This window comes from Pholcus phalangioides, unplaced genomic scaffold (assembly GCF_987345545.1).
Source record: "Pholcus phalangioides strain wild (caught in Gottingen) unplaced genomic scaffold, Ppha-v1.0 ptg000008l_1, whole genome shotgun sequence".
NCBI lineage: Eukaryota > Metazoa > Arthropoda > Arachnida > Araneae > Pholcidae > Pholcus > Pholcus phalangioides.
The window spans coordinates 6,538,352-6,557,362 of record NW_028301601.1 but is presented as its reverse complement, the minus strand read 5'-3'; the positions used below and the strand labels follow the sequence as shown (position 1 = coordinate 6,557,362).

At 38.3% G+C, this 19,011-nt stretch overlaps 1 protein-coding gene across 1 annotated transcript in view; it reads left to right on the top strand.

The window, feature by feature from the left end:
- The window catches only part of LOC149083568 (uncharacterized), a 59,402-nt gene extending 41,805 nt beyond the window's left edge, over positions 1-17,597 (top strand). Inside the window, exon 10 of the mRNA XM_089234087.1 lies at positions 17,116-17,597. Coding sequence (XP_089090213.1) covers positions 17,116-17,413 — 298 coding nt within the window. The 3' untranslated portion in view covers positions 17,414-17,597. The remainder of the gene's footprint in view (positions 1-17,115) is intronic.
- The last annotated feature ends 1,414 nt before the right edge of the window (positions 17,598-19,011 follow it).

Below are 19,011 nucleotides of genomic sequence, written 5' to 3'. Positions count from 1 at the left end.
GCCCTGTTTTTGACTCGAAGTCCTCAGACTCGTTTGGCCCTCCCGTCAAGACACCATTAAATATTGCAATGTGAATTTTTGGCCCTCGGGATTCATGGAAATATTTTTTTTCACCCGCAGTGTCTGAAAGGTTGAAGATCTTTCAAACTTAGAAGCTCCTACTTAAATCAGATCCGTTGGCCCATCCGTTAAGGCACCACTGCAACAACTTATTATAGTAAAATCCTTCTTAAGGACACCCTTCAGATGCGGTCATCCCTCTCTTACGGCAAAATAATAATTTTCCCTTGTATAATAAAAGTATGCATTTCAAACCCTCTGATTAACGGTAACCCCTATTTTACGAATAAATTTTTTTGTTCCGCCTGTGTCCGCTGAAGAAAGGTTTTGCTATATTTCTCATCAAGCTCTTGTGACTTAAATACCGTTTTATGACTAGATGATCCATAACTGAAACAAGCGCCAGGGCTGGAGCCACATTTTTATTTTTTTCATGCTATAAATGGACCGTGAAAAGTCTGGCTTGGGGGCCATGAAGTGGCCCGAAAGCTTCATAGTAAGCTTCATTTTGGCCCACGCTGTCTAAAATGTTTAAGACGACCCCCCGTAGTAGACAGTAGACATTGAAAAGATTATTCACAGCTTTACTTGAAGTCCTGAAATGATTAAGTGATCGCATTACGGTACTCTCTTCTAAAATTTTAACCAAATGTTCAAACAATTCTTTCGTTATTATGTGAATTTATGATTATATTAAATAAATTTTTCTAATTATTGAAGATGTCAAAAAGTTTATTCAAAATCGTATCAATTTTATTTTATCAAAATGTTATAAAGGTGCATGAATAAGGCATCTTTCATGTTCATTGCTATGTATGAAAATCCGTGATTTTTTTTCACTGATGCAAAAAAATCGATAGATGGCATTAAAAATAATTCATGTATTTTTAATAGCCACGCAGTTAAATAACTTCTTGCTTGGCAAGCTTGTTTTAGTAAATCCTGGCCAGCATAGTGTTTCGTAAGGGGGCGATATTGCTCTCTGGGTGGGAGCGGAGCCGTATTTACTAGGGAACTGAGCGGGCTGTAGCCCAAGGCGGCAAGTTTTTATGAGCGGCAGATTTGAGGAAGGTATGATGAAGAAAATCAATATAAAGGTAGTAAAATTTGTATATTCCATAAACCCGCCTCTGCCGAGACAGCGTGAGACCAGGTCAGTGAGCACCCAAAAAAATTACCCCAGGATGTTTACAAGCATGTGAGTGGCCTATAGAGCAAGGGACAAGATCAATGAGAGATCTATAGAGCGAGGGAACAGGACGATGAGTGACGTAGAGCCGGTGCTGTCTCAACCTATGGGCTCTACAGGGCACTGCCAGGAGCCTCAAGAGCAGAGGGGGTCTCACGATAATGAGATCGGTTTCAGATTTTCGAGGTTAAGCATGTAAATTTGTAAGCAGAGACATTTCTCGATAGGTAGGGGTGGGGCCCTCAGAAAATTCTCTTTGACCGAGGCTCCCATGATGCACTTGAAGACGGCCCTGTCTAGAGAGTGTGCAAGCATGTAAGTGACCTAGAGATTCAGGGGCAAGGTCGGTGAATGAACAAAAGGGTAACCTAGATAGTTTGCAAGCGTTTGAGCGGCCTAAAGAATGACAGAGAGCAAGGAAGTGGGCTAGTGCAGTGGTTCTCAACCTTTTTTTGTCCATGGCCCCCTTTCAACCATTTCTCATTCCTGTGGCCCCCTCTAGCGAACGTGAATAGTTTTCTACTCTCCCGCCCCCCCCCCACCCTTTTTTCCATTAGAAGATAGTTATTCGAAAATTGTCTGAAGTATATAAATATGTTTGAATTTAATTTGATTAATTTTTAATTTATGAAAATAATGAACGTAATAGAATACAGTAAAAAAATATATATATATAATAAATTATTTTCAATCAATGTAAATTCTGAGCTTGAAGACGGTATAATGTCATCAAGTTACTGTACTGGATGAAATTTGTATTATTTCAAATTAGTTTATTTTTGTGTAAATTATTATGGTTTCGTTGAGAAAATGTCAGTTGTAGCTTCCAAAATACGCATTCTTGTAGTGATAAAAATCGCAAAAAGTGGTAGCAAGCAGTTTTATTAATTTTATGCTCTTCATGCGGATAAAAGTAGTATATAATGAGGGAGTAGCGACACAGAAATGAATCACAATTGAAAAGTTCAACCTTTCACATCGTTTTCAATAATGTATCAAGGATATAGGTTCATGTTGTAGCCATACTATGAACTTAAAAAAATGAACTAAAATACGTGTGAAAAATTTTTAAATATTTGTTTGAAACATTCATTCCAGAGAAAGTCACAGGGCCGGATTAACCATTAAGCAAAATAAGCACGTGCTTAGGGTATCAGTACAAAAGGGGCACCACCAAAAAGATATCAAATGGTATTTTCTTTTCAATGCACGATTTTTTTTCAGCATCCATCATCCGATAGAAGATCCTAAAATTGTAAGAACACTTGATTGTATAGTTGAAGATCATTATCACAAGAATGGCTCGAAAGATGAGAATCTAATTATATTGAAAACTAGACTTCACATTATTGCCAAGTTTTTCGATTAGCTTTTCACAATTTTCATAAAGCCCGCCCGGGGCTGTCTTAACATTATCATACGCCCATATACAAAGCGACTTTTCTGAGAGAGGCACTACTACCTTGCTAAAAATTCCTACCTACCTATTTGCGTATTTACTCTTGAAAATCGGAACCAGATCTAATTGTCACTTGGTTGCAGAAGTGCTCAGGTGGGCCCACGCAGTAAATCAAGTTCTACAGAATAAGGACATGATTTTTGTGGGTCATTAGTGGATCAAGTGTGTATTTTGATCCATAGAAGTAAAAGAAATGCTACCAGGTGTAAATTACAAACTTGAGAATGTATCTAAAAGAAATAATACTCAATATAACGGTGATTCGTCAGAAATAAGATACCTATTGGCAGGGCCGCAACTGGATACTGGGTTAGCCAGGGCAACTACTCATTTAGGCAACCCCCCCCCCCCGTAATGCTGAAGGATAGGTTGAATGGTTGAATTTGCGCCCCCTTGTAATGCGCCCGGGACACCAGACTCGATTGCTTCCCCCCCCCCAGTTGCGGCCCTGCCTATTGGTAATATCATGGCCATTATAAGATTCAATGGTTTCCCCTTGGAGTGTTGGTACAGCCTTTATCCATCAACCGTTCGTCGTAGCGGTATGGTTATAATTTTAAAAATTCTCAAAATATGACCAAAAATCACCCTGCACGAGTTTTGAGGATGAAAATACAGTGTACACGAAATAAAAAATGTAAATTTTTGTATGATCCCCCCAATGAGACAGTTTCCAATGAGACAGTTGTTGCTCTTTCTCGTCTGAGTCCAACAAACAAATCACATGTTTTTGAGTGCATTATTCCCTGAGATATTTAAATTCAAAATCGGACACAGGTCCGGGCTCGGAAGAATTTCGCGGCCCAATGCAAAAAAAAATTTTTGCGGCTCCCTCTATTAGCTCCCGATTAGCTTTTCACAATTTTCATAAAGCCCGCCCGGGGCTGTCTTAACATTATCATACGCCCTCATACAAAGCGACTTTTCTGAGAGAGGAACTACTACCATGCTAAAAATTCCTACCAACCTATTTGCATATTTACTCTTGAAAATCGGAACCAGATCTAATTGTCACTTGGTTGCCAGAAGTGCTCAGGTGGGCCCCATGCAGCAAACCAAGTTCTACAGAATAAGGACATGATTTTTATGTGTCATTAGTGGATCAACTGTGTAGTTTGATCCATAGAAGTAAAAGAAATGCTACCAGGTGTAAATTACAAACTTGAGAATGTATCTAAAAGAAAAAGTACCCAATATAACGGCGATTCGTCAGAAATAAGATACCTATTGGCAGGGCCGCAACTGCGTAACTGGATACTTGGTTAGCGAGGGCAACTACTCATTTAGGCACCCCCCCCCCTTGTAATGCTGAAGGATAGGTTGAAGTTGCGCCCCCTTTTGTAATGCGCCCGGGGCACCAGACTCGCCTGCCCCCCCCCCCAGTTGCGGCCCTGCCTATTGGTAATATTATGGCCATTATAAGATTCAATGGTTTCCCCTTGGAGTGTTGGTACAGCCTTTATCCATCAACCGTTCGTCGTAGCGGTATGGTTATAATTTTAAAATTTCTCAAAATATGACCAAAAATCACCCTGCACGAGTTTTGAGGATGAAAATACAGTGTACACGAAATAAAAAATGTAAATTTTTGTATGATCCCCCCAATGAGACAGTTTCCAATGAGACAGTTGTTGCTCTTTCTCGTCTGAGTCCAACAAACAAATCACATGTTTTTGAGTGCATTATTCCCTGAGATATTTAAATTCAAAATCGGACACAGGTCCGGGCTCGGAAGAATTTCGCGGCCCAATGCAAAAAAAAAATTTTGCGGCTCCCTCTAAAAAAATTTTATGTAGTTGTTCCCGACTTACAAACTTTTCGAGTTGCGAACATAAATCTTGGAGGGAAATTTTTTTCCAGAAAGAACGCATTTTATTACTCTAATTTTTTTCATTATTTCATGAACGCGTTGATAGTCTGTATCGTAATCAAACACGACCCATTGAGAGAGAATGACATTTAAATTAATTTTACAAAATTCGTAGATCATTAATAATAATTAGCGCGTGGTCCAGCTGTTGACATCGTGGCTTGAATCATATTGAACAGTCATAACATTTTGTCGTACTTTTAAAGCGCTTCATCATCTCTTTATCAAATATACGTTGCAATTCGATAACTTTGATCATTTTTCGAATTTTTTATTGCTATTTTTGTGTAATTTATGTAAATTAATAGAAGTAAAGGAATCAATTACTGGAATTCCATGATTTCCACAAGAGTAGGGCTGACGGGCAGGATCGTCGTAATAGCATCATAGCCCCCCCCCCCCCCCGAGCCAAGGGATTTTTTGGAGGCCCTACCTGGAAAATTCTCGAAAAATTCAACTACGTCTCGTTTTTCTGAGGCACCTCTTCTCTTGAGGCACTTCGGGCACGGCCCGGGGGGGCGGGAAGCATGCGTTAAGACGGCACTGCCTGAGGTTCGCACCAGGCGTTCCCCTTTTTCAGTTTTGAATCTGGTAACCCTATCCGAAGACCACATAATCCGTGTTTTCACTTATTTGTTCGATCACCCATATTTTCCGAATGATTTTGTACAGAGAAATAATTATTTTTTTCTACATAAAATCGATTATTGCAAATGTACGAATTTTGTTGCCGAAATTTTCGTCTCATAAAAAAATTTCATGCCAAAAAATGACAAAGAACTCTCTTATCTCTCTTTCATCATCTCATGAGTTGCCTGAAATTTCGAGATTAAATGGCAGCACCAACAGTATATAAATCAAGCCTTTGGAGAGAGTAGGTGGTCTCCGCCTTGGCAGTGCTGAGAACTGTGTCCCCCTTAAAACAATAAATGAAAAAATAATTTCACAGCATGGACGAGATAATTCCAAAATTAATGAAAGTTATAATTTCAAGTTATAGTTTCAAAATTAATGAAAGTTATAATTTCAAGTTATAGTTTCAAAATTAATGAAAGTTATAATTTCAAGTTATAGTTTCAAAATTAATGAAAGTTATAATTTCAAGTTATAGTTTCAAAATTAATGAAAGTTATAATTTCAAGTTATAGTTTCAAAATTAATGAAAGTTATAATCATTAATGGAAGAAAATATTGTAGAATTAATGTAAGAGAGAATTACAGCATTGATAAAAGCGATAATTCGAAAATTAGTGAAAGAATTAATGAAAGAGATGATAATAAAATTAATGAAAGAGATAATAATAAAAATTAATGAAAGAGATGATAATAAAATTAATGAAAGAGATGATAATAAAATTAATGAAAGATAATAATAAAATTAATGCAAGATAATAATAAAATTAATGAAAGAGATAATTCCAAAATTAATGAAGGAGACAATTCCAGAATTCGATGAGATATCAGAATCAGAAAATCAATGAAAGAAATAATTTCAGCATTAATGAAAGAAACAAATCCAGAATTGATGAAAGCAATTATTTCAGAAGTAATGAAAGAAATAATAATTAAAGGAAATAATTCCGGAATTAATGAAAGAATATTCAAAAAATAATGAAGGAAAATCCAAGAAATTATGAAAGAAATGATTCCGGTATTAAATAAAAATAATTTAATCTTTTTTCACCTCTTTTTAGATGAGTTCTTTTCCCTATCCTTCTTTTAAATCTTTGAAACCCAATATTTAGAGACCGAACTGTACATTTCTTTGGAAAAATTGCCAGGCGAGAAGTTTGTTTTGACCGAGTCACGCGATTTCCTTGCATTTGATGTCGCTGCAGTCGCGGTGGCTGGATTCTCCCTCCAGTAATAAGTCCCACCAGTAATGTCGTCTGCTTCTCTCCAGGTTACTTGTTTCGGGCGTCTCCTTGTGTCCTGAAAAAATAACCGAACTGGCAGTACAAACTTCCAGTTCTGTTTGTGAGCTAAGCTTGTAAGGAACCGAACAAACCGACTTGTTGTCTGTCGTCTGCTCATTCAGAGGTTCTTTGTTTTGGACGCCTCCTTATGCTCAAATAAAATAACCGAACTTTTAGTTTCAATTTCCAGTTCAGTTTATGAGTTTGTTTATAAGGAACTGAGCGGAATAAAGAATATGGTTTTTTTACTTTAAACTGCATCATCACCACATGAGTCACTTTTAAATTTGACATTAGATGGCAGCACATTACTATAGAGTGGAGTGTGGGAAAATTCACTTCTTACGATCTTACCTGTCTTCTGTTTGTGTCGACGTCCTTTGTTTTGGATTTCTCTTTGGGTCTTGAAAAGTTACTGAACAGGAAGTTTGATCTTTCAGGTCAGTTTATAAGCTTTCTTTATAAGGAACAAAGTTGAATGAAGACTTTAGTTTTCTATACATGAGCTTCGTCATCACCACATAAGGCACTTCTGATTTTGAAGTAGGTAGCAGTACCAACAATATTTTTAAAAATGAATGTCTTAAAGTGTATTCTAGAGTATTAATATTAATTTTAATTCCCTTAAAATTGTTAGTGCCATTGTGAATTCGCGGCAAATGCTACAAGGCAAAAAAAAAAAAAAAAACTGCTTTGGTGGACGGCGTAACATTTCGAGTCACCCGGTATATACGGATTTTGTCATTGTGTAACGCAGTGACAAAACTGTTCATGTGAACATAATAATGATTCATTATCAGGATTTCAAGCCCATCGGAAAATATAAATAAGGGGCCATTCAAGTATTACATAAGCAGATTTTCAGCCATTTTTGACCCCCCCCCCTTGTCAGCAAAAGTCAGCAAAACACTGACCCCCCCCCCCCCTTCCCTCGTCAGCAAGATTTCGTCAGCAGCTTAGAATATTTTATATCTTCAAAAAGGGGTGGTTGATGACGTAAGAAACCTTCAAACCCCCCCCCCTCCCCTCTTGTCATCAAAAGTCAGCAAATCCGAAACCCCCCTCCCTCCCTTCGATGCTGACGTAATACTTGAGTGACCCCTAATCAGATTTTCAAATAAGAAAATTATCAATTTTTTGACTTGAATTTCGATACGGTGAAAATCTGATATTTCACTGGATGTGTGACAAGCTACCTTCAAGTGGATTTTTGGTTCATAATGTGACCGCTCTCTCGCAGGCGAACGAAGCAACGTGCGAGTTGGCTTAAACACAACCCAATATTTCACATAACAGTCCGTACTATGTTTAATATACAGGACGCTTAGGTAACGGGGCATATGGCATTTTACTGGCGAACCATTGGTCCTAAAAGCATACTTCCAGTAGGAAAAATTACCCGAATAATGTGTAGTACTCAGATATTTGATTCATGTTGTCAGGGGTTACATAGTTATTAAAATAAAAATGTAAACTTTTTATGCGGACACCCTGTGCCCCAAAACCCAATCGGAAAGTTGTTTCTCGGTCTCCAACAAAAACATTCATCGTTTCTAAGTGCCATATTCACTGAGATATTCGAAGAAAGTTGGAAAAAAAAAACAGCATTAGATGCGAGGAAACCATTTTACCAGCATTTAATGAAGTTTTTTTTCCCCCAAATTTCCTCAATTTTTCAAATTCGCATATCTCGGTGAATATTGCTCTTAGAAACGTGAAATTATTTTAGTTGTCATCGGAAAAGACAGAGCAACAACTTCTTGATTGGGTTTTTTGACACACGGGGGCGGTATAAAAAGTTGTTTTTATTTTATTTTATAACTATACAACCCCTCACAACATGAATGGCGTATCTGAGTTGGACACGTGATTTGGATACTTTTTCCAGCTGGTTATGTCTTTAAGACTAACTGCTCGCAAGTAGTGCCATACGCCCTGTTACCCATGCAGTCTGCATATACACGTAAAAAAATACTTCGAGACGAAATACAGTCGACTCTCGTTTTAACGAATACCGTTATAACGGAAAAAATATCGTTTTAAAGAAAACTTTTCTAATCCCCCCCGGATAAGTTTACATAGGAAAAATATAAAAATCTGAAATTTAACTAAATTTCTTTATTACTCCGGTCTCTTGGAGTTCATTATAATGGGGTTGACTGTATTTTCACCAAAAAAATCTGCAATTTGATGTGAAAGCAGTCCTTTTTATAATGACTATGTCATTTTACTTTTATAAATTTAGGAAGGAAACAAAAGGAAGAAAGGGTGGGGGGGGGGAAAAAGAAAAATGGCCAAGAGGGGCTCGGTTGTGCGTAAATGCCTCGAAATTCCACTTGTGTGCAAGGGGATTCGGGCCTTACACTCAGTTTTATGACAAAATTTCACATTTATGAGACGTTTGACTACGGTCACGATTAACCTCTCTATATATAGCTTTCAATATTAAAATATTTCATTTATACGAAGCACAATTTCAATTATTTGGCATTTTCATTTTGACTCGAACTCCAAATCTTTGGCATTCAGACATCATTTCCAACTATCAAATAAAACGAGGTTTTTGAAGATTGTGAAAAATGCGTCGCTGAATTGGTTTTGCATGCGTATTATCAACACTAAAAACCACAAATTTTAGTTTGACAGATACAGACCAATACATTATCTGCTTGGATTGCATATAGAAACCAATCAGCAAACCAAATGACGTTAAGATCGTCGTAAATATGTTTAAAATCACGTTGTTCCTGTTAAATTGAAATGAATGGCACATGAACACTTGCGATTTCGAAGCAACCGCAAATTTATGCAATTACAGTTTCTTAAGTTATACAGCAATGTAGTTTTAAAAAATTTAATTTCGCGGGTATTTTTTCTCGTGTATGATTTGGTCTCTTGGAGTTCGTTATAACTGAATTCGACTTTATTTCTTTTCAGTGGAGGCAATGGGTGTTGGCACACCCCCTCCCCAAAAATTCATTGAAAAAATACCCCAGAGCAATCGTTCTTTATTCGATTTTTATAAATATATTCCCCATCGGACCACTCAGGTTTAGAGGTGTCGCGAGTTCGTTACCCGGTTCGTCCTTGTCAGAAAACTTTCCTGACGCAGGGGTACAACAAAAAATGGCGACTTGACCGCAGCAAAAAATTGCTACCGCTCGGAGTCCCCCATCGAGGGGTTAGCGCACCAACCTCTCGGTGAGTATGAGAAACAAGCCTGCCTTTCGGAATCGGCAATAAATTGTAGGTCCCGGGGTCTAATTAGCCCTCGCGTGCAGAAAATGACCGTGGTGCGACAAAAATGATCAATGATCAGACCACTCAGTGCCGGTTGAAGATAGCTTTGAGCTAAACTAGATGGCTATCCGTCTGTAATTGCATGGAAACGATGGGGTTTTTTTTTTTAATCACAAGCTTTCATTTCTCCCCCATCTACTTCTTTGATTGCATTTACTACCAGCAATCAAAAAAATGTCAATGAATGGTCAACAAATCTTTGTCTGCTTTCTTTATGGCAGCCCTCTTTGAATGAAAAGTCTTCGAACACACACAACTTTGTCTTTACAGTTACTCCATTTTGCTTTAAACCTCTTCTATAGTTTGTGTCAGGGCCTACTGTCACCCCCAAGTCGTAAACCCACCGAGATTACATGCAACGCTTTTTTTACGTATTTCCTTCCTCATGTTAATGTTACTTGAATAGCGGAAAAATTGCGAAAAATATATTCTATGCATTTTTTGTTTGAAATTAAACTTTTTTAGTCAGAGTGACTAGAAAAATCTTTTTCATCCGTGGCCCCCGTGGAATATCCTAGGGCCCCCCCCCCCGAGGTCATATGGCCCTCGGTTGAGAACCACTGGGCTAGTGGGTGACAGAAAGAGTAACCTAGAGAATGAGGGACAAGATCGATGAGCAACCAAAAGAGTGACTTTGAGAGTTTTAACGCATAATGAATGACCAAATCAGTATGCAAGCATGTGAATGAGAGTCACACCTTGGAGACCAGGTAAGTGAGTGACCAAAAGTAAAGAGGTGACCAAGAAAGCGTGCAAGCATGTAAGGGACAAAGAAAATATTTACAGACAGAGGCGGGAGGCCAAGTGGACTCTGGACTGTATGTCAGGGCAACAAATTGGTGGAATTTGTGGTCAAGAAAATTATGCTATCGAATGGGGGAGAAGGGCGACAAAATTTGTGTAACCCACAAGCGGAAAACCCGTAAATCTGCATCTGTCTTAGCAGAGTGTGTGGTGGGTCGGAACGGGCCAGGAGGCGGTAGAAGCTGCATATACAGTTATACACACATACATATTAGCGTTTTTCAATCTTCCTGAACCCAAAGACCATTCTGAAACAATTCGACGAGCAAGTTAGTTAAAATATGTCAGGCTAAGATTATATTTGAACCTGTGTGAGTAACTTTCTATAACATTAGTTGCATAAATATTTCATTTGATTAGAATTTAATTCTTCAACTCTGGTTGTCTTTCAGAAGAGGCTCTGAAAACGTTTTCCAAGAATATAGAAATAGGACAAAAATACGTTTGGAAAACCATGAGCTGGAGCGGTGTTTCCCACAGATGCCTGGGGCCATATGCACCCTCCGAAGTACTGGGCAGGGATCTGTACAGAATTTTTTGTAGGGTCCTGTTTTTGTGAAAATTTTCCTTATGTGAAAAAGGTCGTGTGGAAAATAAGTAATTTCATGGGAAGCAAAATGAGCTAATCAATTAATCACAAACGAAATGAAATGCCAAATTATCGTTTCATGAATTTGTATTTCGTGAAGAGGTTCCGTTCTTCAAATCCGTAATTTTGTGAAAGGTCCGGAAAACGGACCCAAATTTTGGCTGGACAAAGACCTGCTGGAGATTTGTCCAATTAGCTTATTTTCTCCTCTAAATTATTAATTATTCTAAGGGGGATCACGGGTGAAAATCATTTGGGTGGAGTATGGCAGGTACCTAAGGGGCCCACAAAGCTCCTCTGCAACTCTCGCCAAATTTTTATTTCGTGACACTTGTACGTATTTATTTTGACGAATTTGCCAAGGCTCTCTCACACATGAATATCATTTGATTTTCTACATTTCCAGACAGTAAGACACCAGTGAACTTTATTTTCAGGCATCTTTGGGAAGTTGATCAGCTGATCCATCCTTTGGAATTTCCGCTATTTATACTAAAGTTTTTAACATCTGTCTGATGCGAAGATGAAATCTTCACATCAGCCAGATGTTGAAAACCTTCGTATCCTTGGGAATGATGTATAACTTTAAATACCTTGTGTTGTGAAAACTACAACAACTACGAACTAAAAACTGTGGTCAATGCCGTCCTTCTTCTGTTGTTTACCTTTTTCTACTTCCCGGGCCACGATGTTTTACCGCTCCGTATAACCACATTTAATCATGTTATATAATAGTTATTTTTGTCACATTAAATTATACTAATTTCCTACAATATGCTGATCAATACAATTCCGTTTTCGGCTCCACCATTTCTTAAAAATACAACAGATATGGCGACGAGGAAAGTTTGAATGTTGGTATCTTTTTCCGAACGATGGCGAAAACTAATCCCAGTGCCGCGGATATTCATCAGGTGCTACTTCAACAGCAGCAATGGATGGAAAATTTGTTGGCAGTTCAGCAACGAAACCAACAGGCACTGCTGGAGCAAATTCTTGGACGACGAGCCGGATCACCGAAGGTAAGCGTCTCTGCATTTCGTCATTTCGATGGGATCCACGACCGTTGGAGCACGTACCTGTGCTGCCTGAATCAACATTTCGAAGCCCACGGAGTCACCGAAGACGAGCAGAAACGTGCATATTTCTTGTCATGGGTCGGTGTTGAAACTTTTGAATTACTTCAGAAACTGTTCGCGGAAGCCGATGTCGCAACTCGTTCGTATGCGGACATTGTACAGAAACTTACTTCTTATTTCGAATCTAAAACCCATGTGCTTGCTGCTAGATGTGAATTTCTCAGATGTCATATGCAATCAGGTAATACATACGCGGAATGGGTCGCTGACTTACGAGGAATTGCAAGGGACTGTAGATTTGTATGTAGTCGTGATGGATGTTCCTAATCTTTCGTGGACTCTATAATTCGTGATGCCATAGTTCTTCATACTCCTCATGACCAAGTTCGCTCTGCGGCTCTCCAGCATACGAACCCCAGTCTTGATGTCCTCAAAATTGCGGAAGCTTTTGAAGCTACCCAGCGCACCGTGCAGACTCTGAAAGAGAATCCTGATGGTCCATCAACTTTCAATAATCTTCCGCAGTGTGAAGTTCTGCAAATGAAAAATTCATACTCAAAGTCGCGGTCGAAGAATTCCAAGAGAAGTGAAATTCAGTCTTCGAAAAAACCTGGTGATGTACCTGTTATGGCTGTGGCGGCAGACACCTGAGGTCCGAGTGTAAATTTCGTGAGGCCACTTGTAATTTTTGCAAAAAAGTAGGCCATGTTTCTGCCGTTTGCTATTCAAGAAAAAAATCTAATGCAAAGAAAAATTTTCCAAATCAGAAACATCAGCGCGCTAATACTTCTTTTCAGATTACAGAAACTGTGAATGCTGGCGTGGACTGTACAGATAACAAATTACTCATTTCATTGATGGTTAATAACCAAGAGATGCCTTTTCAATTAGATACGGGTGCTTCATGTTCCTTAGTTGGGACCAGTGGATACAAAGCTCTTGGGTCACCACCGTGCAGTCCATCTACTACAAAGCTGAAAGGATATGGCTGTGTTGAAGTTCCGCTAAAAAGAAAAATTCTGGTCACAGTAAAATATAAGGGTAAAATCATGGACCTTCCTCTTCTTGTTACGGATACTGCAGAAGGATGTAACATTTTTGGACTAGACTGGTTCAAAGCGTTTGATTTTCACATTGATGACTCTGTTCAGCGAGTGATTACATTGGCAACAACTATTCATGAAAAATTGTCTGCACAAGTTTTCCAGAGGCATGAAAATGTATTTCGAGATGAACTTGGGAAGTGTAATTCTTACAAGGCTAGTGTTTTTCTGAAGCCAAATGCTCGACCGAAGTTCTGCAAAGCACGTCCCATTCCATTTTCTCAGGAGATTGCTGTCAAAGCAGAAATTGATCGTCTCACTTCTGCAGGCATTTGGAAACCATGTACTATAAGTCAATGGGCAGCTCCTATAGTTGTTGTAAATAAACCGAATGGTTCTATTCGCATTTGCGGTGACTACAAAGTTGCAGTGAACTCTCAAATTGATGTAAATCAGTACCCTATTCCAAGACCTGAAGAATTATTCCAGAAACTCAAAAATGGGCAAAGGTTTTCCAAGATAGATCTTTCCGATGCCTATCTTCAACTTGAGTTGGATGACGATTCAAAGAGACTGTTAGTTGTTAATACACCCTATGGATTGTTCGAGTGCCAAAGACTTCCTTTCGGAGTGGCTAGTGCACCAGCCATATTCCAGTGCTTCCTTGAGCAGCTCATAGCTGGTATTCCTGGTTGTGCTAATTACCTGGATGACATTATTGTCACAGCTCCTAATGACGAGGAACACTGCAAAGCTCTCGATGAACTCTTTCATCGTCTAGAAAGCAATGGTCTTCGCTGTAGCAAGCCAAAATGCAAATTATTCCAGTCCGAAGTTGAGTACTTGGGGTACATAGTCAATGCAGATGGGGTGCGACCATCAGATTCTAATATTGCAGCAGTGAAAGACTTACCCAAACCTAAAAATATCCAGGAACTGCATTCATTTATTGGAAAAATCAACTACTATAACAAGTTCATTCCTGGTTTTTCTCAGCTGGCAGGTCCTTTGAACAAACTGCGAAGAAAAAATGTCAAATTCAAGTGGAAGGAAGAACAAGAGGAAGCATTCAAAAAATTGAAAGAATACATTGTTAAAGCTACCAGACTAGTGCATTACAACTCAGAATTGCCACTGATTTTGGCAACTGATGCATCATCTTATGGCATAGGTGCTGTGATTTCTCACAGATATTCCGATGGTTCAGAAAAACCGATTGCTTTTGCTTCCAAGACATTGACTGATACACAAAAAGCCTACAGTCAAATTGAAAAAGAGGCTTTATCCATTATTTATGGTGTGAAAAAATTTCATCAGTATTTGTATGGCAGAAAATTCGAACTCCTCACGGATCACCAACCCCTGGTATCCATATTCCATCCCAACAAGCAACTTCCCGTAATGACTGCTCAGAGACTTCAACGTTGGGCAATTATTCTTATGGGATATATGTACGATATCAAATATAGACCAACAATGCAGCATGGAAATGCTGATGCCCTTTCAAGACTTCCAGTTGGTTCAGATGTAGAATTTGACAAATCAGAGAATGCATGCCACAATATTGATGTACAGGTGGATGAATACATATCTCATTATCCAGTTGACTACAAAGAAATTCAAGAAGCAACTGCTAAGGACAAAACTTTGAAAAAAGTTCTCCATTATATTCAGAATGGTTGGCCGAAAGACTTGCCGGAGAACAATGAGGATGTAAAACCATACTTTCTAAGAAAAAATTCACTCTCTGTCAACCGAGGTATCTTGCTACTCCAAACTGAATGTCTTCATGTAATCATTCCAAAGACTTTGCAAAGTTCAGTTCTCAAGACTCTTCACATTGGTCATTGGGGAATGGTTCGAATGAAACAGATGGCTCGAAGATATTGCTGGTTTCCACAGATCGAGCAGCAGATTGAAAACGCTGCAAACCAATGCCAATCATGTCAACGTGAGAAAGCTTGTCCAAAAGCAATGTTCCAGGACTGGCCAAAACCAGATGATCCTTGGCACAGAATTCATATAGACTTTGCGGGTCCCTTCCAAAATTCCATGTGGCTTATCATTGTTGATGCATATTCAAAATTTCCTTACGTGATCGAGATGAAATCTACTACTTCAGAAGTGACTATTGAAGCTCTAAAGAAAGTATTTATCATTGAAGGTTTACCGATCACACTAGTGTCAGACAATGGTACACAATTTACTAGCAAAGTGTTTGAGGACTTTTGCCAATTGAATGGTATCGAGCATGTTACTACTGCTCCATTTCATCCCGCCTCTAATGGCGAAGCAGAACGTTTCGTCAGGACATTTAAAGAAGCTATGAAAAAAGCTGTGTGAGGAGGAGACCACAAGTCAGAAGCACTCCAAAAGCTTCTGATAACATACAGGATAACACCGAAACCTGGTTGTGATAAGTCTCCTGCAGAACTATTGCATGGCAGACAGCCTAGAAATCTGCTCTCCCTCTTATTCCCTCCAAAGGATAAAAACATTACATTTTCACAAGACAGTACTACCCACAAGTTCAGTATTAGCAGCAGAGTTTTTTGTAAGAACTATTCGAATGGTCCTAAGTGGGTTAATGCCAAAGTTCTCAAACATCTTGGCAAAATGATGTATTTGGTTCAGACAAATCGTGGGAAATGGAAACGTCATCAGAACCAAATGAGAAAAGATCATTCTTCAGAGAAACATCCTGCAATGTCATCTTCTGAGTACTGTATGGACTATCAAATATTGCTGCCTCCTTCTACTAACGATTCAAGGTGCGAGACTGCTCCCAAACCTGCTGATGGTGGTTCTGCGGTTACTGCCAATACTTCAGTTGGACATCCTGAATGCTCTGCACCGATTTCGAGTCAACCCTCTTCTGTTCTTCGTAGGTCGACTCGTAAGAGAACACCGGTCGAGAGATTCATTCCATTGTGAGGGGAGGAATGTTGTGAAAACTACAACAACTACGAACTAAAAACTGTGGTCAATGCCGTCCTTCTTCTGTTGTTTACCTTTTTCTACTTCCCGGGCCACGATGTTTTACCGCTCCGTATAACCACATTTAATCATGTTATATAATAGTTATTTTTGTCACATTAAATTATACTAATTTCCTACAATATGCTGATCAATACAATTCCGTTTTCGGCTCCACCATTTCTTAAAAATACAACACCTTGCGGTGACCCTGTGGAATCTTGAGGCACTCAGTGCACTGTCATCTAAAAGCATGGGCTCACCGGACATGTCCCGGTTGGGGGTGGGGCCTTAAGAGAAGGAGCCTCACGAAAAAGAAAACCGGTTGAAATTTTCGAGAATTTAACAGGTAGGGCCTCAGAAAAATCACTTGGCCCGGAGATGCTCTTAAGACGACCCGCCCTGACTCAGTGACGCAAGAGAAGCACAAACACACTGCTTGGAACTGCTACTTCCAATATGACTTTATCCTATAAAATTTCAAGCCACCCTTTGCCGATTTCATTGTACTCCATACTGCCTTTGCATACCGTTCACGACTTGGTAGAGCTAGAGGTTTATTTCCACAATTTTGCGACAATTCTCTGTTATGTCTCACATTCTGCTCCAGAATTTTTTCCTCTAAATTATTTTACTCCCATTAAAGGTCAAGTTTCTGCAGGGTGAGTTTTCTTAGGAATGAATCGTAACTTTCACAAGAATTTAAGTGGATTTCTATAGAAAATTGTTCACGGATAATAATTTTTTTTTACATTTAAAAAAATATGTATAAATCTTTACAATTTCATGGCCACCCATTTCATTTCATAATGCATCATTTGCTGTTACAGATTGAACATAAATTCGACAGATTATTCCACAAAACTGCCAGAAGTCTCCAGCAGCGAACTGTCAGACTCCTGGATGAAAAGACTCGCCTGGCACAGAGATTTCGACATGTCAACAAGTTCCAGTGGTAGCAGCAGCAGTGGTTCCCTTCCTCCAATGAGCAGAGAGAGCCCATCTGATAGTCACTTGAGTTTCTATTGCCATCAGTGTCATCATAAATTCCCACTAGTAGGAGCGAAATACTGCTGTGAATGTGGGGCTCGCAGAAGAGGCTTAGGGTCAACAACTCAGACGGTGTGAAGTCTTTATACTAAACTAAAACTTTCAAAATAAGCGAAATTTCACCAATATAAAATAAATACAGAATCATTCAAGTCAAGATTATTGCTGTGTATAAACTGGAATTATTGATCAATACCAAATACAAGAGTTTTTATATTACTTGTGAATGAAGTGTAGATTTCAATATATGTAATAAAAACCTTAGAACAATTTGGTACTTTCATTAATAATACTATGAATCAGGGCATCAGAAGTGTTTTGAAACTTGTTGGTGCTTGTCTTGATCTTTATATAAGAAATTTTGACTTCTGAATCAATTCAAGGTGCTCAGACCCATGCCATAAGTTACTCGAAGCCATCTCCAGTTCACTTCTAAGATAATGAACTTAGTAGACCACTGAATCGTTCATTGATGATTTCCCAAACAGAAGCATATATCTTCAACTATTTGAATAGTTAATGGGGCAAAAGACACAAAAAAGTTAGGTATTTCAAGATAATTTAATGTATAGAAGAAAATATAACACCCTTCTATAAACTGGGATGACGTGTGTGTGGGTACATACTCTAACTTCTTATTTTCACCATAGTCACTGTAAATGAAACAGAGGGGATTTCAAGTCCAGCTGGCTGCCGCAGTGAGCCTCCATGATTAAAAAATGGTGCCTAAATATCTCATAATTATTCCATCTACTTTTATCATCCTGTGGTTTATGGTTTCATGAAAACGTCAAAACTAAGTTTATAGTGTTACAGTGGTTATAGAAGTTCGCTTTGGTAAATATACTTGTTTCAACTGCAGATAATAATTAAATCTGTTTGTTGAATACTAGTTTCATTAGTGAAATGGTTAATATTTGCTGGGTGATTTTAGAGGACAATATTTTATATTAGCTACAGGCACACACAGATGCCACAAACATAAGAAAATGTAAGGCTCCAGGCCATATAGAAATTACACAAAAGATCGGATTAACTTTTTTAAATTAATTTAAGATTTAATATCAATTTAAAGATTAACACCAAAACAGCCATCTTTGACTAGGCAGATTTTGCAGATTTTTTGTAGACATAAAAATAATTCAGTGTTTATATTTGTAATAAAAAAATTTATATGTTTACACTTTTTTTATTCGTCCCTAATTATTTACAGTTGGGTGAGATGGGAAACATGTTTGAAAAAGTGAAATATCAAGACAATACAGTAGTCAATTGAATGACCGATGTTAGTTGACCAAAAATTGTAATTTTGGGTCAACTAATGACCAAAAATTGTAATTTTGGGTCAACTAATGTCGGTCATTCAATTGTATTATCTAACCCGAAAGGTAATTCATTTCCAATAGAGCAGTCACCCTCTTCAGGCGGGGTGACTTAGGTACACTACTCTATTACCCTAAACCCAAGTTACCGGGATGACTTACATACAACTTTGCATTAATTTTTCTCCATTATAGGCTAATGAGTTACAAAATAATTATACTTTTATAAACAAATAACTAAAAACTTTTTTTCATAATGGCGCAACTTTTGGTACAAAATTTGATTCATACGGGAAATAACACAAAAAATGTCCAAAATCTATACCCAAGTCATCCCATTTGAGGGTATATTAT